General features: G+C 43.3%; 1 protein-coding gene across 1 annotated transcript in view; it reads right to left on the bottom strand.

The window, feature by feature from the left end:
• FAM19A2 (family with sequence similarity 19 (chemokine (C-C motif)-like), member A2) overlaps nt 1-27,483 on the bottom strand; it is a 53,764-nt gene that overhangs the window by 11,079 nt on the left and 15,202 nt on the right. The window contains exons 2-3 of the mRNA XM_015419370.1: nt 4,983-5,135; nt 3,888-4,012 (exon numbers count right to left, since the gene is read on the bottom strand). Coding sequence (XP_015274856.1) covers nt 3,888-4,012; nt 4,983-5,135 — 278 coding nt within the window. The remainder of the gene's footprint in view (nt 1-3,887; nt 4,013-4,982; nt 5,136-27,483) is intronic.

The raw sequence follows: 27,483 nt of genomic DNA, 5'->3' as shown, positions 1-27,483 counted from the left end.
GTCTAAAAGTGTAACTGTAAATCACTTTGAGCCCACTCGTGGGGAAAGTGATTAATAAATCGAAAGCATTATTATTATTATTATTATTATTATTATTATTATTTTAAGGCACACAGCATGGGAGATGGCAGAGTGACCAGAATGGCACTTTAGTGGTAGGAAAAGCACAAAGAGGGCACTTAGCTCTATTGAGCATGCCCTTAACACTAACACCTGAAGGAAATGAGGTGCAGGCATTCCCTGACTTGCAGGTGAAAGTTGTTTCAGAATCACCTCCACCCTCCAGTTGTAATTCAGCAGGTGAAGGCCAGCCACCCACTCCCAGTTCTCCAGGGTCACCAGCACTCTTGGAATGCTGTAGAAGACAGCTGAGATTGAATTTACAGGCCAGTTGGCTGCTACCAGCTACCTGCTAACAAAGGTGATGAATCTTTGCAGGATTGTTCCTGAGAAGCTGGCTGCACACAGGATGTCTTGATGTGTGGCTGTAAAGTCTCCTGAGAGAAGATTTTGGGGCATGGATGCAACATGTCCATCAGATGCTGAAACTTCCTCTGGTCTTTTTATTCTTGGCAATTCCAGAACATTTCTGCTCCATTGAGGAGGCTATGAGGGGATCTGTTGGTGGATCAGGCCTGTATCCATGGGGACCCTTGAGACAATGCTCCCTCCTGGCCACCTCCCCTGCCAGTCCCATGAGCGGGGAGCCTGGGGTGACTGGTGATAATCACTGTGCCGGATGTGGAGCTCACTGCCAGCAGCGAGGCTGTGCTGTACACAGAAAGTGGTTGGTAGGGAGGGGGCAGGCCTCCCCCGCTGGCAGCAAGCTCCACATCTGGCTGTCTACATTGCAATTTGGTGCCTCTTTTTGGAGACACCAAATTGTTCCTAGCTAAGGAGCGAACGAGCAAGAGGAGGAGGGGTTCACCCATGAGGAGGAGGAGAAAGAATCTTGAGATGGTTCAGAAATTTTTCACTCCCATTCTTAATCTGTGGTGAAAATAAGATGGGGGAAAGGGGTCCGCATTGGTCTCACTCTGGAAATAACCTGAGGTACCCTACTCCTCACCCTGGCATTTGGGTTTGAATGGAACACTCACCGGGCCACCTTTTTGGGTGACTGTTTTGTTTGTGGCACAGTTATTTCAAGAGGCAAAGAGGCTCGCCAGGGAGAGGCAGCTAGCAGGTGGAGCCCATTGCGAGTGGGCAGGATGTGGGATGAAGGCTCTGTACATCACTTTGCAGCAGGGTTGGGCTAATTAGATTAGTTGCTAATCAAATTTCCCCCAATTTGCCCCCCCAACACAAAAAATTTCTAGCCAGGGGGCTTGTGATATATGCCCCCACACCAGAGCCCATCCCCATGGCCACTTCTCGTAAGAGCATAAGAAGAGCCCTGCTGGATCAGAACAGTGGTCCATCGAGTCCAGCATCCTGTCTCATACAGTGGTCAACCAGTTCCTCTGGAAGTCCAACAACAGAAAATAGAGACTTTCTCCATCTGAAGAAGTTTTTCTACATTTCTATATTGGAATAAGTATTTTGCCATGAAAGAAATTCTTAACAGAATGCAGTTGTAGGATGCAGCTTAGCACAAGGGAGTTATAGGATCCAATTCTTTGTTTCAAAGTGGTAGTTTTGTACTTGTTTTTAATTGTGGTTTTGTTTCAATTTCATGAAATAGAATTGTTTAGAGATATGTTTAGAGATCTATGCAAGGTTTAACTATAGTTTGGTTAACTGGTCTGCTCTTTGTGGGTTTTCTATTGCCAGTTGTACATGAATTACTCATGAGTACTGTGAAGAAAAATGCCCAGTCTTCTCCCTTGAAAGGGTTAATGGGAATATTAGTGGATGCAGTTCAGCTTTGTAGGTGCCCATAATTAACTTGTTGGGCTCTTATCTTTCACAAGGCAGAGCTGAGAGTATAGCAAATGGCCTTTTTTTTTACAGCCTGGTGTTCAAGATGGGAGGGGGGGCAAGTGCAATGATGCATCCTTTCAGAGAGTTTTCCTGACTATGGCTCCTGATTGGGTGGGGAGGTCATCTGATGCCAGGGGGCCATAGGTTATAACAGATTTAGAGATTAAGATTCAGGTCTGACTTCATGATTTATGTGACAGAGGAACAGATTGTGAGGTACCCTGGAGAAGTGTTCAAGTCACGGGCTCTGGATCCTGATAACTTGTGACTATGCTAGCCTAACACAGGCATTAATGTACTAAAAAGAGAGTCAGCTTTTTTTGGTATTTGACAAAACAGGCTGTGTTGCCTAATGGGTTTCTTTTCTGTGTTGTTTAACCAGTTTGGTGTAGTGGTTAAGTGTGCGGACTCTAATCTGGGAGAACCGGGTTTGATTCCCCACTCCTCCACTTGCAGCTGCTGGATGATCTTGGGCAAGCCATAGTTCTGTCAGAGCTATCCTTGAGAGGGCAGTTCTTAAAGAACTCTCTCAGCCCCACCTACCTCACAGGGTGTCTGTTGTGGGGAGGGAAAGGGAAAGGAGTTTGTAAACTGCTCTGAGTGAAGGGCGGGGTATAAACCCAATCTTTTCTTCTTCTTTATCTTCTTCTTAATAAACCTTTTCTAATTTTTTAGGAAAGAGTTGTTTTTTTGTGCACTCAGAGCCTCAGGAACCAACAGGTCTAAACACCACTGAGCTGGCAGAGGAGCAGTGGTTCATGGGGACTCAAGTTTGGGTTGTGACATGTGCTCACTCATAGTTAGACCTTCTGTCAGGGAAGAGCTCCAAAAGCACTGTTTAGTGAGGACAGGCTATGTTTGTTATGGTATAATTGAATCAGTTCTCTCATATATCACCACTAGAATTATGTCTTTTAGAACAGTTGGTTGTCTTTGATCAAGCATTGTTTCTTTTGATAAATCCTTCATACATTGTAATCATGCTGGATTTCCAGTGCCCTTTCACTACCATTGTTTTTCCTTAGTACATAAGCATCTGTCAAATAAAAGAGTCCAATCAAAAGGAAGATATTTTTCTTATAATACTGGTTCTCTGTGCAATCTCTATGAGTTCTTTCGAATTTTGACAATTAGATCAACAAGGTCTTAAAAGTGAGTATGAACTTTAGTTCTTTTGGGGCTATTGAACAATGTATAAAGTGTCTTTTGACTACTTTTGCTTTTATGTTATGCATTAGCATCTATGGATTATGTCACTTGATGAGCCACATTCATACTTTTATACTGCCGAGTCTTTATGTGATTCTCAATGAATTTGTTTTTGATTTGAGTTAAACAGAAGAATTTGGGGAAATTAGGCAAGAAATATATATAAAAAATTCTACAGGATCTATAAAACTGTAATGACATTTAAATATATAAACTGAGTTTTAGATTTCTAGTGTGCATATGTACAAAGCATTACATATGTGCAGTGGAGTATAAATTAATTAGTTAAGTTAATTAGATAACCAATGGCTTTTATACTAAATTAGTTGTCCAGACATTAAGGCAAGAACAGCGTGCCTTTTTTTCTTTAGATCACTTCCTTCTTAAGCCAGAGATAAATTCAGTTTATTTACTACCAGTATTAATCTCTGGAATTTGTGAAGTAGTATTAAACAAAAGACTACTTCTATGAATGTGCAAAATACAGTTTTTAAATGTAATCAAGTCTCACTATGACTTAAAATGGGAACCAGGATTTCATTTCCTTTGGACTTTCTTCCCCACATATCAGTTGACTTGTGAGATTTTAACCTCTTTGAAGGGACTACATTTTCTTTGGATTACAGAAACTGCAAATATCATTGTCATCATTATCATCATCTAATTGTTTGAGCATACTTCAAAAGCAAAGGTCTACACAGTCCAGCATTTGTTTTGAGCACTTCAACCAGATGTCATATAAATACTATACCTACCCGTGTTGTTTTCACCTTATTTCCAGAAGAACAACTCCATCCTTTCCTATCTGGAAGGACTTTGCACTCTTCACCTTCAAGGCATGGTTGCATTTGACACCACCATTTTTGTTCTACTATAGAAGCTACAGCAGAGGAAGAAATGCAAATAGACACTAATTTTATTATTCCTTAGAAATAGCTGAATTATCAAGACAAACAGTAGCAAAGCCATACACGGTTAAAAAAATGAATACGTAAAAATATTGTAAATACAAGTATTATTATAAATACAAGCTAAAATGATAACTTCATTGGTTTACTTGAATTTGTATCAGAAAGTCATTCAACTGTAAGGCCAGTGAATTGTCTTGGTATTGCAAATTTCAATTTATCTACAAACATGTGCTTTCTTTTAGACTATTTTAAAAGTCTTCCAGAACAATCTCAGATTTATTAGCGATCCAACTTCTTTTCCCTGGTCCATTTCCCCCTTTTATCTTCAACTGTATTTCTCAAGTAGTCTGCAAATATTAACTAGTGAAGAAGTATGCAGAAAAAATGCTCTTTGACTCTAGTACTGCTTCTATGACAGCTGACAATGCAAAATTGGGGGGGGGGGATTCACAACTCTTCATAGTAAATGTGCAAATTAGTCAGAGATACTTGCACCTTCCCTAGGGCTTTCTAACTGCTGTATGGAATGTAAAGAAATCGTTTAGCTAAATTGACTAAAAGAAAGAGATTTAAAAATCCTCTGTCTCATTATGTTGCATCTTGGTAGCAAAAATAACATGAAGGTAGTGTGAAATCACACTGCACGGAACAAATGTGCTGATGTAGCTTTGGGAGCTGTATTAAAAATGAATTTGACACAACACTACAGGCATTCAGATTTTTACATAAAATCATGCTTCTCAAGAGGCTCCATGCAGAAACAGGCCCAGCAATTCATTTTTAAATTTCCAGCTATCATTCATCTTGGGTATATCTCAAAAAAGAACTCTCAACATCATTCTTATCATTATCAACATAGGCTTGAATGAAAGGCAAGTTTTGCAGAACTCAGGAGAATATAACAGCTGAGGGAAGAACAAACAACATAGTATGTCGCACCATCAACACAGGAAGGAGCTGCTCGAGTGGTACCAGCTACCTGCCCAGGAAAGCAGGAGCATTTGACTGTCTGTGATCTTTCTTCTATCTTGTTCTTATTACAACATCGGTGGAGAGCCACCACTTCACAAGTTCCAGTTTTAACATGATGAGCTGTGAAAACAAGAAGTTGACAACAGTGATGACATTTCTGTATAGATGCAGTACACTTTTTTGAAGCAGAATATTGCCAAACTGGTGGTCCTTTTTAATGCAGAGTTCATCTGAGAGTTCCCTAGACTGAGATACTTTACAGTATAGCTCAGAAAATGGTAGCTGTCCTGGTAAATGACAGAGAAATTGCAGGAAGAGCAGAGAAAGAAGCTAGAAGGAATGTAGATTCAATTTTGGCATATAATCTTTTCCCCCATGATTCAGAACTTCATATGATATTTGCAGTGCAATTCTAAGCACACTTATGCCCTTCAAGCTTCAAGTTTTGTTCTAAACAAAGTTATACTGATTGACTTCAATGGACTTAGAAGAGTGGAACTCTGCTTAGGATAGCACTGTTAGAAAACAACAATAAAACAACATTGGATAAGAACTAGAAGTATTGCCATGTGTCCAACCATATTCTGAAAACTATATCCATTTGCACATGTTTCATGTTGCACATATTTCAAATATAAATAAGAAGAGGAATGGGGAAACTTTTCATATGCTAAGAAACTCCTTCCTGAAAACATGCAAAATCTCTAGTTTCACCATTCATTTATTAATTTTTTTCGTATATTAATTTTGAAGCATTTGCTATATATGTATTGGTATAGCAAATATCATTTTCTCTCTGTTAGACTTATGGAATGAACATTCAATATGATGAACAGTTCTGAGAGTGGAAAATCATAGACAATATTATTTTAGTTCAAGGTAAATGTTAATGAATGTATTTCATGATATGCCAATTAAAAACAAGGGCTTACTGGGGGAAAAATCCAAATCAGGAAAGTTGCTTGAATTGCAAAATCTAAAATAAAGATGTTGACTTTTTTAAAAAAGAGAGAGAAAGAAAGCAAAAACGAGCCATGTAGTTTTTATGAATAGCATTTCACTATGAAATTTGCCATTTGATTTGTTTTGAAACTTTGTTTAGAGCATTCCAATGTTCTTCATCCGAGGAACTATGCCCCCTTCTTCACAGCACAAAGGTGGCAGAGCAGGAGTGAAGGTACAATGTTTAATTTGGTAAAATAAGAGCTTGCATGGTAATAGAAGTAGTAGTTTGAAATTTGGTAGGTGAACTACCCATTACCTCTTGAAATCATTTGTATGGATTAGGGGATAAAACCAAACCAAAACAAAAAACCCCAGCCCTGTAGCGCAACATGTTGGTTCACACCCCAGTTTAAACATATGGTACAACCCATCTCCCTACAGAAGAATCCTGTCTCGTTCCCCCTTCTCCTTACATGCTCTGCAGTACATTGAACCATTATTGGGAACAAAAAGTCCATGTGGTTACCGAAGCTCCAAAGAGTAAAATGTTTCCAGAAAATGAAAGCAAATCCAGCAACCTATACATCAGTTATCTCCATCACAATTCTCAGGATTTATCACAGTTTAGGCAACCTGGAAAAATAGATTAGCTATCACTTGGATCAGGGCTATTTTTGGGCAGGAACGCACAGGAACGGAGTTCCGGCTGGCTCCCAAGTTGGCCACGCCCAGCAGGAACTCATTAGCATAATAGGCCACACCCAACAGCAGAAATTCATTAGGACTGGCTACATTAGGGGGTGTGGCCTAACATGCAAAGGAGCTCCTGCTACAAAAAAAGGCCCTGGGTTTTGACAACAAACAAGGTAAACAGAATAACAGGCAAAAGGTGGGTGTGGCTGGATAACCACACTTCTGGTAACATGAGGGTGCATCCTAATGTGCTAATGAACTGTGCTGGTAGGGGTGTGGCCTAATATGCTAATGAGTTTCTGGTGTTGGGTGTGGCCTATTATGATAATGAGTTCCTGCTGGGCTTTTTCTACAAAAAGAGCCCTGACTTGGATTAAGAAATATTTCAAAATTGTTGCTGTAATTTTATTTTGTCTGACTTTGAGGAGACAGTTTAAATCAGCTGGAGCAGAAATTGGGTATGTGCTATATTTAACTGTATAAAGAAGGCATGAGCAAGTACTGCACATTGTTTAAAATATCTGGAGTAACAAAAAGGTATTCTCTCTAAACTTCACTAATAATGCAGTGGTGCCTTGTGAGCCCTCTTTTAAGCAGCTGGTTCTAAACTCATGGTGCTGCCACCAAGGAAGACCTGCTCTGTGTCCAGTATGATTTGACTTCCTTTTTTTAGGAAATGGAAGAACTGCATAATACATGGGCCATTGTACAGCTGTACACTGAAATATATCAATCATTCCCCCCCTAAAAGTCCAGCATCATTTTGGAAAGTGGGTTGGTTCAGACACAATCCCTAAGCAGTTACAAAAATAAAATGAAGGCTGCAGTTACACACACTAAATAATCCACTTTCAATCCACTTTCAGTGCACTTTCCAACTGGATTTTACTGTGTGAACTGGCAAAATCCAGTTGGAAAGTGCATTGAAAGTGGATTATTTAGTGTGTGACCGCAGCCGAAGACTTTCTAGTTACTCTGACTTTCAGTTCATTTGAATGGTTTAATTTACCTACTTTTTTGTGAATCAGATGTTTTATATTGACTTTTATGCATCAGTTATATTTTAATTTAAATTTCATGCTGCTAGCAACTTATAGTTTTCTGTAGAGGATTGTTTTACTAGTAACCACTTCAAAAGCCACTAGGTTTGCAAGTTCATAAAATAAAATCAATATGAGTGTAAACATATCAGGGCTCTAGTGCTCCTCCCAATAGGAATTGAGGGATTGTCCTTGAAGCCCTTACAATGTCACAGTATATGGGACTCTCTTCTGCTCTATTTCCTGTATTGCCACCAGGCAAATGAGTGATCAACTCAGCATCTCCATTCAGAGTGGGCCCTCTATAAGCCTTGACTTGTGCAAGTGAGCCTGAAGCTCTTTCAGAGTTCATTCACGCAGTACCAAGCTGTGATCTGTTTCAATTAGACCTCATGTGTGCTATTCTGCTCATTCTACAAGAGCACAAGGACACCTAGCAAAACATGGATCACTGCTGCTTATTCAGGCACTTCTATTGGGAATTCGAAATCCTTTAATTTCTGAACAAATGATCGCTATCACTTTCTCCAGCATAAGGTGCAATATGTTACCCCATTTAAGAGTATTATAACTCAAATATCACAATGTTAACCTGTAGTTCATGGTTCTCCTGTAGGCCTAGTTTGTCTAAACACAGAAAAAAACAAAAGTGGCCCATCAGGATCTAAAAGCAGCCACAGAAACAAGAATTGCAAGGAAAGTGGGGCAAGAGACATAAAATAGCAAAAAGATGGACTAAAATTTTAATTAAATGCATGGTTGAAGAGAAATGTTTTTGCCTGGCTTGTAAAAGCTAATGGTATGGGCATCAGGCAAGCTTTGAGAGGGAAGAGGCACCCCATGAAAAGACCCTGTCACTGGTCAGGGCCACACAGAATTTAGTCAGTCAGTTTATTATTACAGTCTTTGACCAGTCAATACTGGAAAGCTGGACAGTACACAAGAATTCAGGCCTTCAGGTGCTTCAGTCTCAAGCCATTCAAAGCTTTACAGGTGAATACCAGTGCTTTGAATTGTGACTGGTAAGAGGCAAGTAACTAGTACAGACCTTCTAGTGCAAAGGGTGATAGGTTTTCACTTTGGCAAGTTGTATGATGACCCATTATACAGAAGCAGATGGATGCTGTATAGGCACGAAACAAAAACAGCCCCTCCAAGCAGGATGGTTGCACAGACCAGCTCACAAACCAAGTACACTCAAATGTAAGACACAGCTGACAGCAAATAGGACAGTACAGAGATAACTGAAACTGTTGGGCTATGGGTCCCATCCCTACATCTGCTTTTTTCCAAAGTTCTTATTTATATTCTGAGTTGTCTCATTGATGGTAGATTTTCTTTGTCTCCACACATTCCCATTTAATTGTTTTTACACAGCAAAACTAGCTCTCCAGAGATGTCACATAACACCTTCTAAATAGAAATCAAGCACCACCTACATGTACCAATAAGCATCAGAAATGCAAGCTGTTTAATATATATAGTTGGTTGTAAAACACTTTCAAAATAAATTAATGCTGAAACCAAACTTTTCAAGGCAACAAATTTCTCAGTCTTCAGCCATTGCAAAGGAAGAATGGGACACTTTTAGGTTTTTATGTCAGCATAATCAAATTAAATGGAATAGCCATTTACATTTATAAATGGTATATAAAAGCATTCCAACGGAAAATGTGAAGTACTAAACCCGTTTACAAGGTAGGGTGGGGTATAAATTTAATGAATAAATTTAATAAATAAATTAGATGAAAAACTAACCGGACTCGCCAATAATGGTCAGAGGAAAAGGTAATTTATTCCATTCTTAATGAAGAAAGCTACAACTTTCTACATAAGACATTCCTACCATTTCAATGCAATAAAAATCACTGGCAAAGACCTTCTACTTTTATATATAATGTAACTTTCCCCCCAAGATAAGTGAGAATTATAGTTCTCTGTTGTCTTTCAAATAATTAAGTTACACTGGTATAAATATAGTTATATCTTGCATTACAGTTAAAAGAAATGTCCCATACATTTCCTGCAATGAGATCCTGCAATATGGAATACTTTTTAACAGTGCAGTCCTAAGCAGAGTTACACCCTTCTGAATCCACTGATTTCAATTAGCTAAAGAAGTTGTAACTCAGTTTAGTATTGCTTTACTAAAGAGGGGGGGCATCAAATACTGCCAACTAGGGGTTTACAAAAGTAACCCCAGTATTTTCTGGGTTTCGGTATATTAAACCCAAAAAATATCGGTATTTCCTGATATTCCTGAATCCCAATACCAGTATTTGGTTTCAATAAATATTTGGGATTCCTGGTTTTTTTCCTGGTCCATTATATCCTGTGGGGACCATTATAGTCAATGGTCCCCATCTATATATCTAATAGCCAAGGCACCCCCTGTGTGTGGATATCTAAATCCGCACATTGGGGGCACCTAGGGGGCAAAGAGATTTTCCTGCACATTTGGGGCAATCCCCAGGTGTGCAGAAAAATCTTAAAATTTGAAAAAATATAGATGGGATACTTCCCCAAAAAGCTGCAACCGCTTGCTCTGGGCATGCGCAGGGCACTCACTCACTGAGGCATGGGAACAGCGCAAGGGAAGCCACCATGTCACTAACCCTCCTGTCTGCTGCTCCAACTGCCACAGCAAAAACCGTCCCTGTGCAGAGAATGGACTTACCCTTGGAAACTGTGGCGGGCTGTGTGAGGAAGCTCCAGGAACTTCTCCTCAACACTGCCTTCTCCTCTCCATTTCTTCTGTTTGTTCCCAGCCTCATTTGTTTGGAATTAGTGGCGAGGATGCGGAGCACAGCTGTCAGCCCGGCCGCCCCTCACCCCTTCCATCTTTCCCTTGGGGAGGGGCCACCAGCCAGCCCTGGTCTCCTCCCACCAATGCTCCAGCTAATGGCCCACTCAGGTCCGCTGTCACAGCCTTGCACAGTGATTCAAGGTCCTGATGCCACCTGCTCCGTGGCCTGGCTTGGCCCGGCTGGTTGGTTGGAGGATCGGGCTGTGTGGCATCACTTTGCTGGTTGGCTGCTGCCTCACCGGCAGCTTCCTTGCTTCCCCCGAGGCTCCATTGTGCCGGGTCAGTCTCCTACAGCCCAGGTGCTGTTGCCTAGGTATGTGTTGAGGGAGCCTCGGTGCCAAGAGAAGGAAGGGGGGAAGGAAGCCTCAGCGAGCTCAGCCTGTCCAGAGCAGTTCTGGACAAGCCACCAAGAGAGGAAGGGGGGGAAGAAGCCTTGGTGAGGCCATCTGGAGCAGCTCCAAATAAGCCACCCAGGGTGGGGGGGAACAGTGGCAGCTGGCAGCTGCAGGGGAGCCTGGGGAGAAAGTGTGTGTGTGTGATATGAGATTCCCCCCCTCCACGAGTATCACGGGTGGGCACCACTTGTAGGGTATAATGGAGAATCGATCCAGGGGTATGTGGGACTCTGTGGGGGCTGTTTTTTGAGGTAAGTGCACCAAATTTGCAGCATAGCTGCTGGTGCTTCTCCTCAACATCTCCTCCAAGTATCAAAACGATTTGATTATAGGGTCCAATTCTATGAGCCCCAAAAGAAGGTGCCCCCATGCTCCATTATTTCCAATGGGGGGAGGCATTTAAAGAGAACACAGTCCCTTTAAATGTCTTTTGCAAGCTGCACTGTAAATGAACTCTGAAGCAGCAAGTTCATCCAGAAGGTGGTTAAAGGGATGGCAATCCCTTCAAACACCTTCTCCAAGCCGCAACACATTCTCTTTAAATGCCTTTTACAAGCCATGCTGTGAGTGAACTCTGAAGTGGTGACTTCACCCAGAAGGTTGTAGGACGCAGGATCAATGAATTTTCTGATTTTCCCTTGTCACTCCTCTCTGTTATATCTCTGACATATATGCATGCATGCATGAAAGTAGCTGTGTAATGGACATATGTTAATTCTTTAATGAATGAATCTAGTTTGGTAAGAGTAATGAAATAAGGTAGCTTATTACGCAACAAGAAATAGGTAGGATTTTAGAAACCAATGCTGTCTGTACCAAAAGCCTTAAAATTTGCTCAGGAAGCAGGAGATTGGAATGTGCCTGAAAATGAAACTATTCTGGCTAGCTACTCTGAAGGACATTTATAGCCTGATACCATGCATAAAAAAAACATCTCAGAGGCCTGGATGTTCCCAAACAGCATCTTCCTTTGTATTGCCAGGCATCAGGCACAAGGATGTCTGTTGGGAGCCAAGAGCTGTGTTAGATATCACACCTTATCAGGAAACTCCCTATTCTATACAGATGCGAAAGGTCCTTTAAAGATGTCAGAAAAAGGAAGAGGCTCCCCAAGATAGCGCTGAGGCAGCTGCTCTGACTTTTAACACTATGCAAGTTATCTCCTAATTTTACTATCTTATCTTAATTTATTGCTTGGTTTTTAGGCAGCATAATTGCTTTTTTTAAAACAGTGGCTTGTTGCAGCTTGTTTCAAGTTTCTATTTTTTAGTATTGTTGTGATAAGTTGAAAGACATATGGAAGAGTTCTAGCCTTGGGAAGTTTTCCTTTGAGAGTCTTCATCCCTTTCTGTGTGCCAGCTGTTTCTGTTCTTAAGTGCAATTACTACAGCATATTTTATGAACTGTGAGCTCTTATTGCAATCTTCTGGTCTTCCGCTGTCCGGCTTATATGACAATATAGCAACAAACTTACCTTGAGCCAACTGGAAATGAAGCTCCAAAAGTGGGGGAGAGAGATGGAGGCTGATTCTCCACCGGCCACTAAGCAAGCCAAGACTGGAGACTATTTTTCATCCTCTCGTAATGCACTCTCCCCATTTTTAACTTTTAATCGCTTTGCTCCTTTGGTGGAGACTGCAGATGATCTGATAGAACTTTCTCCACAGAGCCCACCTGTAAGAACAGTGTCTGAGGGAGATGAAATCCCTCCACTTACAACAAGTGGGGACAATATTGAAGCACTGAATGAGGTCTCAGATAACCTCCTTTTGCTTACTGCAAGGACAGTAGAGTTTATTTTTAAAGAGCTTCATTTGCTGCACTCCAAGTTGGATGAGTTGCTAAATGGAGCATGCGACTTTAACAATACTCAAGCTGCCTCTGGCCATGATAAGAACCCAGCTGTTGCTAGCTGTGATAAGCAACCAGCTGTTTGTTCTATGAGGGAGGGGTTGGCTAAGCTACCTCTACAGCAACAGGAGAGGGGGAGGGAGAGGGAGAGAATGGCTCCCTCCCAATTTGTCTGGCAGCCAGATAAGATCTGTTTACAAATCTGCACGTTTAAATGATTTGTACCTTCCTGGAGAACTGCTTCAGTTGTCAAGAAACATCTAGTGGAACTATTTGGGAAGTGTATTGGATACGTGGATATAAAAACAGTGGAGCCCCTTAATGACATCACTCAAGCTCAAAGGGTTCTACTTTCCTTCCACAGCCCCAGCATCCCCAGGCTGCTTTTTCATCAGAAATCTCTTCTAAACTCTAAAGGAATCTTCCCTATTCACGTCCTGTGTAAATAGGGACTGGGATGTGGAGTGACCCAGAACTGCAAGCACAAAAGAAGAAAAGCCTTCCTGTAAAATGCTGTGTAAATGGTTCCTGGGGGCCACCTTTCCTCTTACCACTGTAAGATGGACCAGTCCTCTAATCACACTAACTCATCAACCAAGGAAAGACAAAGTCCGCAGACTCCATGGCGAGCCCTGTCCTTTGCATACAGACAACATCCTTCTCCCTATCCTAATCTATGCGCCCAGTCGAAACTACAGATGCAAGATAATCAGGAAATGGCAAGAACTATGGCTCTCACCCTTGAATCATAATCCCGGCAGATGCCACTGCCCAGACCAGTGTTTAGTAAGATAAAACATTGACCCTACACCCCCCCTTAGACCTTTCATGCCTAAACTCCAGCACCAATTAATACAGTTTCGGGGACAGACCAGCAGGAGGTGTGCCAGAGGGAAGTGGCCAAGCCTAGCCCACCTCTCAAGACCCTTATAAAAGAAGACACCCAATGCTAGTTTTGTACTCTCTCTTCTCCCTACCTCCATACCCTCACGCGACTCTTGGGTTAGCGCTCCTAGAGTCCCCACGTGTTTCTGCTGGCCAGGACATGAACCTTTCACCTTACAGTCACCCCCATCCCATTCTTCCTGAGACTTGCTTCATTTCATCGAAGCCAGGTAAAGTATTACCCACCAACGATTATCCAGTTCAAGCAAATGTGCTATTTTGCTCTATCTAACTTTCCTGGATCTGTATACTTGTGTGTGTAATTAAGATATTGTATGCTTGTGATACATCCTCAGTAAACAAGACCATTCTATACTGAGTTCAGCCTCTAAGTCTGTCTCTGGAAATCCGGATACAAGCGGGACCCCTGTATACACTGGTGATTGCTCCATTACTTGCCTATTGCCTTGTAATACCTCTTACACTCCCCAGTATAATTGACAACACATGGCAATTTGGCTAACAAGGGGAAGAGAAAATACAAGCAATCCATACTTCCTTTACCACTGCTTCTTTGGAAAGTGCTTTGCTTTGCTACCACACACTCAAACACACCTGAAGACATCCATTTCACTTACACTAAGGCTTATAGAAATTATTAAGCAGGTGAACTGATTAACTCATGCCATCTTATTAGTGTGGATTTCTTAAAAGGCTTCCTGACAGATTCACCAGCAATATAGCCACACCTCACTTTGCCTTGCCTGCACACCCAAATGTGTGAGAAGATACTGCACATCAACAGTGTCCCTCTTATTCTTGTCAGTGTGTGCATTCAGATGATGAGAACCAAGAAGGAAAAGGTCTCTCTGCAGGCCCTAGGGTCAGTCAACCCACAATGGTTGGTTTGGTTAGCTCAAGCCATCCACAGATCCTTCAAAGTGCTTGCTGATCTAAATAAGTTTCACTAATCCTCCCAACCTAGTAGTCATTGATACGAGGCCTATTTTTCAAAACCCCTTGCCTTAATCAGAGCAGAAGGAAGTAGATGAAAGAGGAACTTCTCCCAGCCAATTTAAGAAGAACCTGACAAAAAAAAAATCTATTCAGCTCCAAAGCAACTATCAAATTTCAGGGGGTGGTCACATGTGCAAGATAAGGGGGGGGGGAGTAAGGCTATTTCCTCCAGAAGAATTTGACCCGAAGCTGCACAATCACACAGTCCTTGGAAGCTGCGGGTACAGCCCGCCACTGTGTTATCAGATGCAACCACAGGTGAGTCTGGATTGTTGGTTTTCTTGCTGTTTGTTTCCAATGCGCTTACACAAGGAATTGATTAATCACATCTCCACACTGAGGTCTCCCTATGGAGTTTGCGATGATGCGCATACTGAGAGGGGGGGAAGCAATGGCATGGAGTTGGGATGGCCTGATCAGACCATCCTGATGCCATGAGAGCATGCTGAAGCGATCAGACACTGAAAACTCCATCCATGGTCCGTCGCAACCCGTCTACTATCGGATTTTCCCCAGTGTGTTTTTACTCTGCTTCTGCGGCGGAGCAAAATGGGTTGCTGATGGGTGCGGGGCGCTTCCCAGATGTTTGTGTCTGATCGCGCCTTTTAAATCTGCCCAGCATTCGAGCCTATGGCGGGGCTAATTGTGCATATGATCGTGCCCCCAAGACTGGTTTATGAAGGTAGTTAGTGCAGGTCATCTTTGCCAGCACACAAATGGGTGGGAAGGCTAAGGAACAGCTGAAACAGTCTACAGTCTAAATAGCCTGTAGTGTGCCAGCTACAAGGCCTACCAATCCCTCTCATTTTGCCACTTTTCAAATGAGTGGTGTGAGCAATGTTCACCTCTGTGCTAATGTGGAAACCATCCTTCTGATGTTGCCCCTCCAAATATTTATACCTGTGACTCAATTCCATCTTTTTACAAGCCTCTGATGTTTTCAGTGGACTCTCAAAATGATCTTATGCTTAGATCAAGAAAGCATTAACACTGACTTTCAAGACATTTCCCCTTATTTAGAATTTACTGCACTCCAGATTTTCTATTCCATTATCTCATACAAGGTCCAGACTTAATTTAAGGAGGTATTTAACATATGTACAAGTGATCTGACTCTTTCTTTCTTTCTTTCTTTCTTTCTTTCTTTCTTTCTTTCTTTCTTTCTTTCTTTCTTTCTTGCAATCCTTGAAGAACAGCTGGGGAGGGGGATTATTGAAGACTTCTGGCCCACAAAATCTCTCTAAAAGAGGTTGCTTGCAACTATGGTACTATCAAGCATTCCTGGGATCACAATGTGAATACTGCTCTTTAATTAATCTGTTATAATCTGTCAATTAATCTGGAACAACTAAAGCTATCTTATTTTATATTCACTTCCCTTTAAGTATTTGTGTTCATTTTAAATCACTTTTCCCTGACTCTTCAGCCACTTCTATATCATTCCACAGATTCCATAAGGCTACTTTGTGGGATGTCCCAGAACTTGCTCACTAAAGAAAGGTCTTAATTTTTAAAAGTTCAGTTTTACTCTGTAAGCCTCAGGCAAAGCTGTCTGATGAGCAGTCAAGAGAATACCCAGACCTTCAGAAAAAATGGATCTAACAAGACATTTGCTAGTCCTGTGAAATCTTATCTTTTCAAGTAATCTCCCTTGGTATAACCTTCCCTTCATAATTGATTCTACATAAATAGTAAGTCACTAAGCCATAGGCCAGATGAGTCAATACCAAACCTAAACACAGTCTGAGAACTAAACCAGCATGAACAGAGAAACCAGGAAAAAAATGCTTCATCAGGCAAAAGGAACCAACAAGCTTGAGATTTGTTTTTTAGAATTCGTGTCCCAGCCCAACAGCTCTTTTTAAAAATGGCTCCTAACAGGCTAATGAAGATATGAAACTTTGTGTCTAACAGATTCAGGTGGGTAGTTATGTTGGCCTGAAGCAACAGAACAATGTTTGAGTCCAGTGGTACCTTGAAGACCAACAAAGTTTAATTCTGGGTATAAGCTTTCATGTGCTTTGTTCTTTTGTATCTAACAGGAAGTCCAATTACATCCTGATGTGTCTGTCTGATCACACACTGCAAGCTCTATGCCAATTAAGTGCCATCACACTGACCCCCTCCCCCCAGTACTTATTCCTGCTAAAACAGGTTTTTTTTAAGGATACTGGCTTGTTTTCTTCACAGCTTCAGAATTACTTCTCTTGGTTGCCTCTTCCCAGCCATACTGCAGTGAAGTGTGTACCATTACCATGGAAAATGGGGGGAGCAGAATTAGCATCTGATAGGCCCATTGTCACAGTCATGGTTTGGGGATCTTAATTGAGGGGATTTTTAAAAAAATCTGCTCACACAAATGCAGAGTTATTGGTGGGGCGACCTATAAATTGCTGGCTTTTAACTAATGTTTGATGAGGTGTCACTAAAGCCAACAAACATCCCACCTTGCTCATCTGTATACCACTTTCCTCATTGAGTAGTTTGATAAAGATATAAGTATGTCCAGTGGAGTCTGGAAATCAATTTTCATGGTGAATTTAGAAATACTATACATGAATCAATCAGTTGACCCCAACAAGGCAGCAATATTTCATATATATGGATAAGGCTTGTCACACCCAAATCATGCGGGCCTGGAGATCTCCTGCTTTTACAACTGATCTCCAGACGAGATCAGTTTCCCTGGAGAAAATGGCCACTTTGGAGGGTGAACTCTATGGCATTGTACCCTGCTGAGGTCCCTCTCCTCACTCCACTGCCAGAATCACTGCCCCCCCGCCCCCCCCCAATCTCCAGCTATTTCCCAACCCAGGGCTGGCAACCCTATTTATACCCCACTCTTCTTCCCTCTGGGGTACCTAAAGTGGCTTTCAACCATTCTTGTCAATGAACTCTACACCAGCAGCTCTGTACTCCCTGAACATCCTTCCTTTGAGTATAGTTATCCTGAGATCATGAGTTGAATGTCCTGGGGAAATTTAATGTATTCTAATGGATTTTGTTCCATTCTGCCATTTTAATGTAATTGCATCCATTTACTGCACTTTGTCCTGGCTGTTCTGACTGTCTACTTCATTTCCAAGTTTTTCTTCCAGGACTGATCCATGGTCAGCTGGCTACACAGTGGAAAGATAGGGCTACAAGAGGTCAGAGCAAAGTTTTGGAAAATGAACACTGTTTACAATCCTTACGTTGCTCAGATCAGCTTCAGACATTCAAACAATTCTCACTCCCTGAATTCCTAAGTCTTACCCAGAGGAGGTTAATGCACATGTTCACTGTGGAAAATGTTGATTCTCCCTATGTGGGAACACAATGTGCATCTTTCCTCTTAACATGAGACCAGAAACTTGATTAGCGAGATTAGCTATAATCATATGATAGAAATGTCAGCTTTAAACTTATTTTCTTGTGTTAGTTTGGGTCACAGTCTCATTGTCCTTTAACAGTAGGCTGCTGCAACTTTCAACTGTAAGTCAAACTAACAAAATTATGCTGCAGTCACTTATATAGCTTTGCTGAGACAATACAACAGAGCTTTGAAAAAGCCCTACTGAAAGTCAAGAACAAATTTACGGTTATTTTTTATTTCTCCCATTGCCACCAGTCATGCTGCCCTTAAGTGCATATTTTCTTAGATGCCATACATGGGAGTAACACACATAAATCATGGCCTACCTAAATGTCAATACAGTCATTATACTGAAGTTATAAGCCAAAGGGAACCAAGTTGGCTGGGGGGGGGGGTGTGTGTCTTTAACTGACATTTATGAACTTCAGCTATTCCAAGACAGTTGCATATTCTATAGTTTTTATGTGTGCAGTTAGTAGCATCATTTGTACATACTGGTTATAAGCTTATCATACTGGAGTGCTCAGTGCACTAGTTAGGAAAAGCCCTTACATTTCCGTCCTGAAGATGCCATACCTGTGAAACAAAGCTGCATTTCTTAGTGTCTGTTGGCACAAGGGTTTTTGTTGCTATGAATAAAAAATAATTCACAACAATACACTGGGCTACCTTTGAGCAATCTACAGAGCAGAAGCAAAGAGTGAAAACGGAGGTCCTGTGCCTGGGCTGGGTGGGGCATGAGCTTGGGTGTGATCTTGGATGTCTCATTGTCAATGGAGGCCCAAGTCACAAATGTTGCCAGGTTAGCATTTTACCATCTTTGCCAGGTAGGGCAACTGATTATCTCTCTTCCCATGACCTAGCCACAGTGATCCATGCAATGGTCACCTCCAGGTTGGACTGATGTAACTTGCCATACATTGGGCTTCCCTTGTGACTGATCCGGAAGCTGCAACTGGTCCAGAATGTGGTGGTGTGTGTGCTTACAGGTACAACATTGAGAGCAGATATTCAACTGGTGCTCTGCCAGCTACACTGGCTTCTAGTTGAATACTGGGTTAGATTCAAGGTGCTGCTTCTGATCTTTAAAGTCCCAAGTGGTCTGGGACCAACATACCTTCAGGATCATCTCTTCCAATACATCCCACTGAGAGCATTATGCTCTACAGACCAACATATACTAGTGATCCTCGGCTTGAAAGATGTCTGCCTAGCCTCGACCACAGCCAGAGCTTTTTCAGCTCTGGTGCCGGCCTGGTGGAAAAGTCTCCCAAGTGAGATCCAGGCCCTGTGGGACTTGATGTAGTTCACCAGGGCCTGTAAAACAGAGATGTTCCACCAGGTCTAAGATTGAGGTGGCAGGAACCCAAATTATATTGGACTCCCCTGCTCTGGCTATTCCACCTGCCTTATCTTCACTTTTCACTGTCTCATCTGCCTGGCCTCCTCAACTTTAGTTACACCTACCTGTACACATATAGGGAGCCCCAGGAGCAGATGAATTTTGGTGCCATTGAGAATGGCTTATGAGTATAAACTGAGATTGATTTTAAACTATTAGGTTTTTCATTTTCTATTAAACTTTTATAATATATCACCCAAGAAAAAAATACAGCCCTTACCTTTCAGAAAAGGGGAGAAAAAGAAGAGTCTTACCTATATCTCTCTAAATTCCAGAAAGATTTTTAAAAGGTCTGGACAACAATAAAAAATATGCAACACTGATTTGAATCATTTCATACCACAATATATATGCATTTTAAAATTGCAGGCACAAAACGTTACAATTCAAATCAAATCAAATACAAAAACAGAATTTTCCATGATGCCTGAGATACAACACTCACCGGCAGGGGGAAGAGCATGGGGGGAAGGGAGGACAGCAAAATCAAATAGTTTGTGGCAGAGAAGACAGCCACAGTCCGAGTTATGATGCGGAGGCAGTTCATCCCCTTCCTCCTCCTCAAACACTCGGGCTAAGTCCCGGTATTCCTGGGGAATGGACAAGCACTCCTCCTGAGCCTCTTGGTGGTTCCAAGGGGAGAGCGGGCCCCCATGCCTCCCTCCACAAATGGTCTTGGCACCACGGGGCAATAAACTGCACCCACCCCTTGTCCCACAGGATGTAGGGGTTGTGGTCATGTAGCCATGGGCTCCCCAACACCAACGGAAAATGGGCCACAGGGGTGATTATGAATGATCGATGTATTGAGATATATGTCAGAGTGATAAAGGTAGCAAGCAGTTACTATAGATCAGTTTGATCTGTTTGTCAGACCTAGCTGTCATGCTAGTAATCATGTAATTACAGCCAGGTGTTTTCTAGCAGGTGTTGCTCTTTCTGGGCTTGTTAGAGCTAGTGATTACATCACCTTGTTAGAGATTGGCTGGGGTTTAGCATAATAGCTATCAGTTTAGTAAGCTGGGTGGGGACTTAGTTCTCATAGACTAAGTCATGACATGCTGTTCCATAGCCTGTAAATATCTCTGTATATATTCACATTTATAACTATATAAACTCTCTGTGCACCTTCATAATTAGTCAGTCTCCCACTTCTTATTTACAACACCCAAAATGATGCTCCCAGTGGACACCTGCCCCCATTCTTAAGGGAACAGTCTCATATTTACATGGTTCCTTCATGGACGACCCATCCATCTGGGTGAAAATGATAGGGTCAGCCAGTCGCACTACTGGAGCCCCCAGGCCTGTGACCAACATGGGGTTAATTAAGTCTCTGGCACACCCCGAGTCTATTGGAGCCTGTACCCGCACGTGGGTTCCCAGGGCTAGGTTCATTACAGTTATCGTCACGAAAAAGAGGGGGGCAATTGCTCACCGTCTTTGGCGCCTCCTGGACGTACTGTTCTGCGCCATCCACAGCAGGTCCTTGCCTTTTCCTGCCGGCTCTCCCTCATCTTTGGTGCTGTCCTCTGAATCCCCTTCCGGAATGTTGACTTGGAGAGCTCGTTGGAACTTTGGCTTGGCCATGCTCTTCTTCACCGGGGTACCTGGATGCTTCTTCTCACCCCTCTCCCTCTGCTGGGCTGTCCAGTGGACTCCGGGAAAGTGGAAGCCAAGTGGCCCCTGCCGCAATCTCTGCTCCCGGACCCCCTCCTTAGGCTTAGCCTGTTTCACCTTGGAGGTAGGGGTGGAGCCCCTCGGGTAGGTCACCTCATTGTCGATCTTGAACATCTGCAGCCGGTTCTCTGCCGCCTCCCACATCCAAGCATTCAGAGAAATGGGATGCACACTGCACAGGATGATTTCACGCAGCTCCATGCTTAAGCTGAGCCGGTACTGCTTGGCCATCACGCCGTCGGGCCATCCTTGCACCTTAGCTGTGTACTGCTTGAACTCCTCGGAGTACTCACACACTGACTTGTGCCCTTGCTTCAGGAGGCACAGATGGTTGCACACCTTCAGCTCTTCCATCGAGTCCTCATATTGAGTCTGTAGAGCCCACATGAACGCGTCGACCTCTTGCAGCTCCAGACCTTGGGCATTATGGAGACTGACGTACCAGTCGGCCACCCCAGGCCACTATATAGGCCACCCTGTGCTCCTTGGAAGGAAACAAATGGCCCCAGTACAGCATGAACTGGAGTGCTCCACGAAATAAGCCAACTTCTCTGGGGTTCCATCGAACGTCGCTTCCAGCAACTTGTTGGGGTGTTGCTCATGGGGAGTTTCCGTGGCCCACGGGGCCAGGGCCGGTGGGCCCACCAGCACCAAGGGTTGTGGGGCAGGTAGGGGAGGAGGCACCACCAGAGGAGGTACCACTGGTGGAGGTACCGCCAGAGCAGGATGCTGCAGCGGCATCTCCTCTTGCACCACCCGGGTGACTAACCTCAGGATGTCCATCAAAGCCTCCTCCAAGAGGCAGGTTGCTTGTGCCTGGCCCTGCTCAATCCTGGCAAAGTGCTCTTCCCATGCTCCATCCTTGGCTGGGTCTCTCCAGGACTCAGCCTGCAAGGGCCGTAGTCATACCTACTCATACGTTTGGGTCCCTGGGTTACCGCCCACCTCTCCTGGGTATCTGCCATCTTGAAGATACCCCACCGCTTTGGATGGGTCCCTGTATCCCGGAGCTAGGGATAACCCCCCCTTCTTCCTCCAAGACTGGCACTGGAGAGTTGGGGTAGTAGTGGGGGGGGTAGACACCAGCACCATCACTGGAACCACCGGTGTCGTAGTAGTGGGTACCATGGCATCGGTTGTCACCGGTACCTGTAGGTCCTCCTCTCCGCTCATCGTTATGAGAGACTCAGGTCGAGGAAGTAAGATGATTCCTGACTCTCTGTCAGGCTTCCCAATCAGACACTCAACAAAGTCCAGTTTATTGAGGTCAGTACTGGTGGTACCATGAATTCTCAAGTCAGGAATAACCAAATGCAAAATGGTGGTTACAGATATACCCCCTTCAAACCAGACCCCCTGATATCACAAACCCAATAGGCAAGCACCTACAAGCATGGGCAAAAGGCAGTGGTTAGGTTCCCAGCGGGAAAAGCGAATGAGGGAGAGCCAAGCCTTAAAGGCCACTAGGCAAATAGCAAAGGCAGTAGAGACGTGGGGGTGGAGGAGGGTGCCGGGGAAGATGGAGGAACACAAAGGCCAGGCACCCCCTCCCACATTCCAAGGCATGGCAGCTTCAGCTGACAACAGGACTGGGAAGTGTGGAGAAACTCCCTCAGCAGTTTAGAAGGCATACACATCTCCCACACCTATGTTCCAATCTCTCCCACTGCTACCTCCCTCCGAGAGCTGCACGTCTTCTCGGATGCATCGACTAAAGTGATAGTGGCAGTAGTGTACCTCAGAGTCACCGGTGGGGAGAGCTGCATCTACGTCGGCTTTATATTAGGAAAGGCTAAACTAGCACCACAGCAGGGACACACCAACCCAAGGCTAGAGCTGTGTGGCGCTGTGTTAGCCGTAGAACTGCTGAAGGTGATAATGAGACAGATGGATCTAGAATATGAGTCCACAACCTTTTACACAGATAGCAAAGTAGTGTTGGGCTACATATACAACCAGAGCTGGAGGTTCTACATGTATGCAAGCAACAGAGTGGAACGCATCAGATGGTTCTCACAACCTGAACAGTGGCATTACATTTCTATGGACCAGAATCCAGCTGACCACACAACACGTTCCATTGCCCCCTTAGACGGAAGAAAGAGTCAGACAACCAAGGTTGGATAAGGCCACTTTATTAACATATTAAAGTAACGGCAAGGGCAACCATGAAACAGCAGCTCGGTCAAGGCCTGGTGTCGCTTTGACCCCATCCATAACTGTATAAAAGGCAAGACACCAAGGCCCTGGGTTGGAGCCAACTGCAAGTCGCTTGCAAACCCAGCCGAGCCAATGATTGGGATGCGCCTTCAGGAGCCCTCAAACACCACTGCACGGCCAGCGCTGAGTCTCCGTCATGGCCATCCCCATAGGCAGCCTGCAAGCCTCATCCCCGGCCGCACGGCTGCAGGGTTGATCCCGCAGACCCCTCTACCCCCCAGGGGTTATTAATTGATGCTTACATAGCCACTGAACTTTATTTAAATTCTGCCCTAATAAAGTGACGACCAATCTGGATAAGTGTGAAAAATTTCTGCCCGGCCCCAATCAAGTGACCAGCACCAGCCGACACAGAACACAGGGTGGGTGGGCCGAGCACAAGGCGAGCAACTGCCAGGGGTAGAGCGGAGCCAGCCTTAAAGAACTGCGCTGGCTCTGCTCCCCCTTTAGGAGCTGAGACTGCACCACAGCCCTTCCTCCATTCCTCCTCACGAGGAGGCAAAGGCGACCCCCAGAGGCTTGCCGTTGGCTGCCTCCTGTGGGGCTGGATTTCCCCCTCAGACGGAAGAAAGAGTCAGACAACCAAGGTTGGATAAAATAAGGCCACTATTAACATATTAAAGTAACGGCAAGGGCAAACATGAAAGAGCAGCTCGATCAAGGCCTGTGTGAAATTGACACGTACCATCAGGGCAAAAGGGAAGGGCGAGTGTGGAGCAGCTCTTGTGGGAAATCAGCCTGGGTGTTAATGTGCATTGAATACTTAGTTGCTCCCAGGTCCAGCTTCGGCTGCAACGCTTGGGGCAGCATAAAGAAAATTCCCCATTTTTAGCAGCATAAGGGGAATGGTAGTTTGTCTAAATAATGCTCTCCAACCAAAATTAACACTTGGAAGTCTCATTATCTGCTCAAGGCTGACAGAGTGTGGCTCAATACAAAGCAGCTAACTCAACTCACCCATCGACCTTGGTCTAGGGAGTTTCTGAAAATTAACAGTAGTATTTGACTATTTTGCAAAATTAAGTTTCCTGTTGCTCTTTTAGTTGAATACACTATTTCATCAGTTTGAAATTTAGAAGTAACTGATATAGATTTTCCCTTCCTTTATTTGCTGGAGTAACTTTCATCTCATCTCTCACAGCATCCAACTTAGTTGAGATTTTATTAAGTTGTTGATATATAGCCGCCATGGTGTCCGCTGTGAGTAGACACTCATCTCCTACTATTTTTAACAAATCATCCTTAGATAATCTTTCCATACTTTCTTCTAGAACAATCAAATCTAAATTAGCAGACTTTAAACTGGCTGCCAGGTGGGATGCAGCTTCTTCTCTTTCTCTCCCAGCCATATCAGTCCCATAGGAATGCAGGAGGGGATAGCATTTGAATATTTTGTTCTTCTGGTTTTTCTAAAACTTTATATCTGTTAGTAGAACAGGAGGTAATTAGTAATTCACTCACCAGTTCTTCCTGAAATGAGTCATCGATACATAGCTGTTTTTCTGACTTAGGGGTGGATGATGATGGCGTACCAGAATTCTTCCTAGATCTTTTCCTTTTTTTCTTCATGCTTATTGTTTTCCTTTTCCCTAGCCCCTTCTGTTCCGCAGCTGCTAATTAATCGGTTTCTATCTTGCAGCTGTTAGTTCTGTCTGCTTCACCACTGCTGGCTTCAGCTTGTTTGCACCTAACAGGTAAATTTAATTTGCGCCAGCTATCATTAGAATGTTTCTTGTTATTTGCTTCTTCTTTGGGTTGTAGTTGCCCTTGTAATGCCTTTCTATCAGCCGATATCCATGTACTCAATGAGAAAAAGATGATTAAAAGGTAGAGCCTTGAACAAGCCGCTGCTGCTCTGCTGCCATCTTTCAAACCTTTTCTCCTCTGTTATGAGGTTTTTAATTGGTTTATTGCATATTGTATATTAATGTAACCCGCCCTGAGCCTGCTTGCGGGGTAGGGCAGGCTAGAAGTCCTATAATAAATAAATAAAATTAATAAATATATGTTAATATAAAAGAGAATTCTTAGCACCTTCTTCAGCCTCCTTGTGAGCCTGACCTTGCAGTTGAAAGGACAGAGGTAAACATCCATGAATCAAAATTCAATATTTCCATCTTATTTTCCCAGACTATCTGCCCTCTGCTTGCTACTGTTGTCAACTCCTCCTCCCTTTACAGCTACATAACTGAGTCCTCACAGAAAGAATATGTGCCTCTCAAAGTGAGGGGATCAGAGTTGCCCTACCTTTCTACTCCATTATGTTGCATGCTGTGGTTTGAAAAGAACCTACGTCCTCTTGCTTTGAGCAACACTCTTGTCTCAGTCTACCTTCCTGTAGGATATTTTGTAAAATTTTCCTTAGCTTGATGAGAAGAGGACGACAGTTTTGATAGTGAACTTGTAGGAAAATTAGAAAGAAGGGCAAGGGTAACATAACCAGAGTTTGATTTGCTGATGTGAGGCCAGAAAAGTCAATGGGCATAACTCTAGTTAAGATCACACTGTCAGAGTCATACTATCATACTGCATCTGTTCTTTCCCTCAGCTAACCAATTCAATTCTTGGAGACACACAGGCTGCTTCTGCCAACATTGCTGATGTTTTAAAATTATTTTTTTTGCAAACTCTCCATTAGATACAGGATGCAGAATGTATCTTTTGGGGCTTTCTGAAAATGATGAAGATTAGCTTCAGACCTTTCAGAAAAATGAAAAGCAGGAGGTCTAAGTTCTAGACATTAAAAAGCAGAAAGCTGCTTCTATGTTTCTAATAAATTACTATTGAGGAAAGTAAGGCATCTGGAAGAAGGAGAGTTTTGGATGTTTAATTGCATTATTCACCCCAGAACATGTCAGGTATAAGAAGAGCAAAGACAACAGAATCTGAGAGAATATATACAATAAAATCAGCAGGGCACTATAGTAACACTGCAAAGCAGACGATGCAGTAGACATTGCATGTTTGAGATGCCAGCTATTTGAATACCCTTGGTTTGGATTCAAGCAGGCTCCAGTGAAATGAAACCACAGCCATTCAAATGTAAAGTATAAAAATTACAGCTTTTCAATGCAAATAGGACGACTTAAGAGCTATGTGTCAGGTGTTGCTGGGTTTGAAGCTGCACCAAAGGGTTACCATGACCTTTTCCTACTTTTTGTGCCATCAAGTAGGGTCAAAACGATGAACTGTATAGTATCCACATTCCAACACATGACCAGGAAGTTTCCAGCTAGTTGACTGACTTTTGTGCCTATGTGGTTGCAGGTCCTGCCATAACATCTTAAACAACATTCTGTCATTTTAAACAACATTCTGTCATTTTAAACAACAACATTCAGGCTAGCTCTTCTCTTCCTATACCTTCAGTCTAACTGCAACTGCAAAAAGCTGCAAGTAGATACCTTCCAATTGACATTAAAGCAGTGGCACAGGAAAATTTCACAGCATAAGCCTGCTATATAATCCTATTGCATTGTTTAGAATCAATAATCAGAAATAGGGTTGCCAGGTCCTGCCTTCTCCATGGCGGGGGGATTTGGGGGGCAGTCCAAGGGGGGCCATCCCTGATGCAATGAAATCATGCAGAGTGATGTCATCACACTGGGGATGCAGCACCATACATGCATGCTCCCTCACTTTCCCCCAACCATTTAAAGGGAACCTTCCCATGAATGACCCTCACTTGAAAACAGTGGGTGCTCCTTGCACCTGCCCTGCTGTTATGTATTAACAGCATAACATGAATCGCTCAATATACTTCCCATGTTGAGCTTCGAGCCGGCCAAGGCTCCGTCAGTACGAACATTCTATTGGTCGCTTCAAAACAGCGACCAATCAAAGAAGAGCTATTCCCTGAGCGGGAAGGACACTGATTCGCCTTTATCTATGCAATCTGATTGGTTGTTATGTAAATAGTAGGCGTGGCTATATTAGCCCGGTATGTTTAAAAGGAGCCCAGCTCCAATGTTAAGTTGTTCTGATTCCTGAATGCGTTTGTGTGCTTGTTCGAATAAAGCTGAATCACTTGCTGAAATCACTCTACGGGTCTTTGTTAGTGCGATCTAACAATTGGCGACGAAGGTGGGATGTTAGAGCAGGTAGGCAGTCCTGCAGACATTCCCACACAGACCCAGAACGAAGGCGAGCAAAGCACAGCAGCCGATCTAGCGGAGGCGC

Source organism: Gekko japonicus, unplaced genomic scaffold (assembly GCF_001447785.1).
Source record: "Gekko japonicus isolate JY-2015 unplaced genomic scaffold, Gekko_japonicus_V1.1 scaffold282, whole genome shotgun sequence".
NCBI classification, from domain to species: domain Eukaryota; kingdom Metazoa; phylum Chordata; class Lepidosauria; order Squamata; family Gekkonidae; genus Gekko; species Gekko japonicus.
This window is presented reverse-complemented; position numbering and strand designations above follow the sequence as displayed.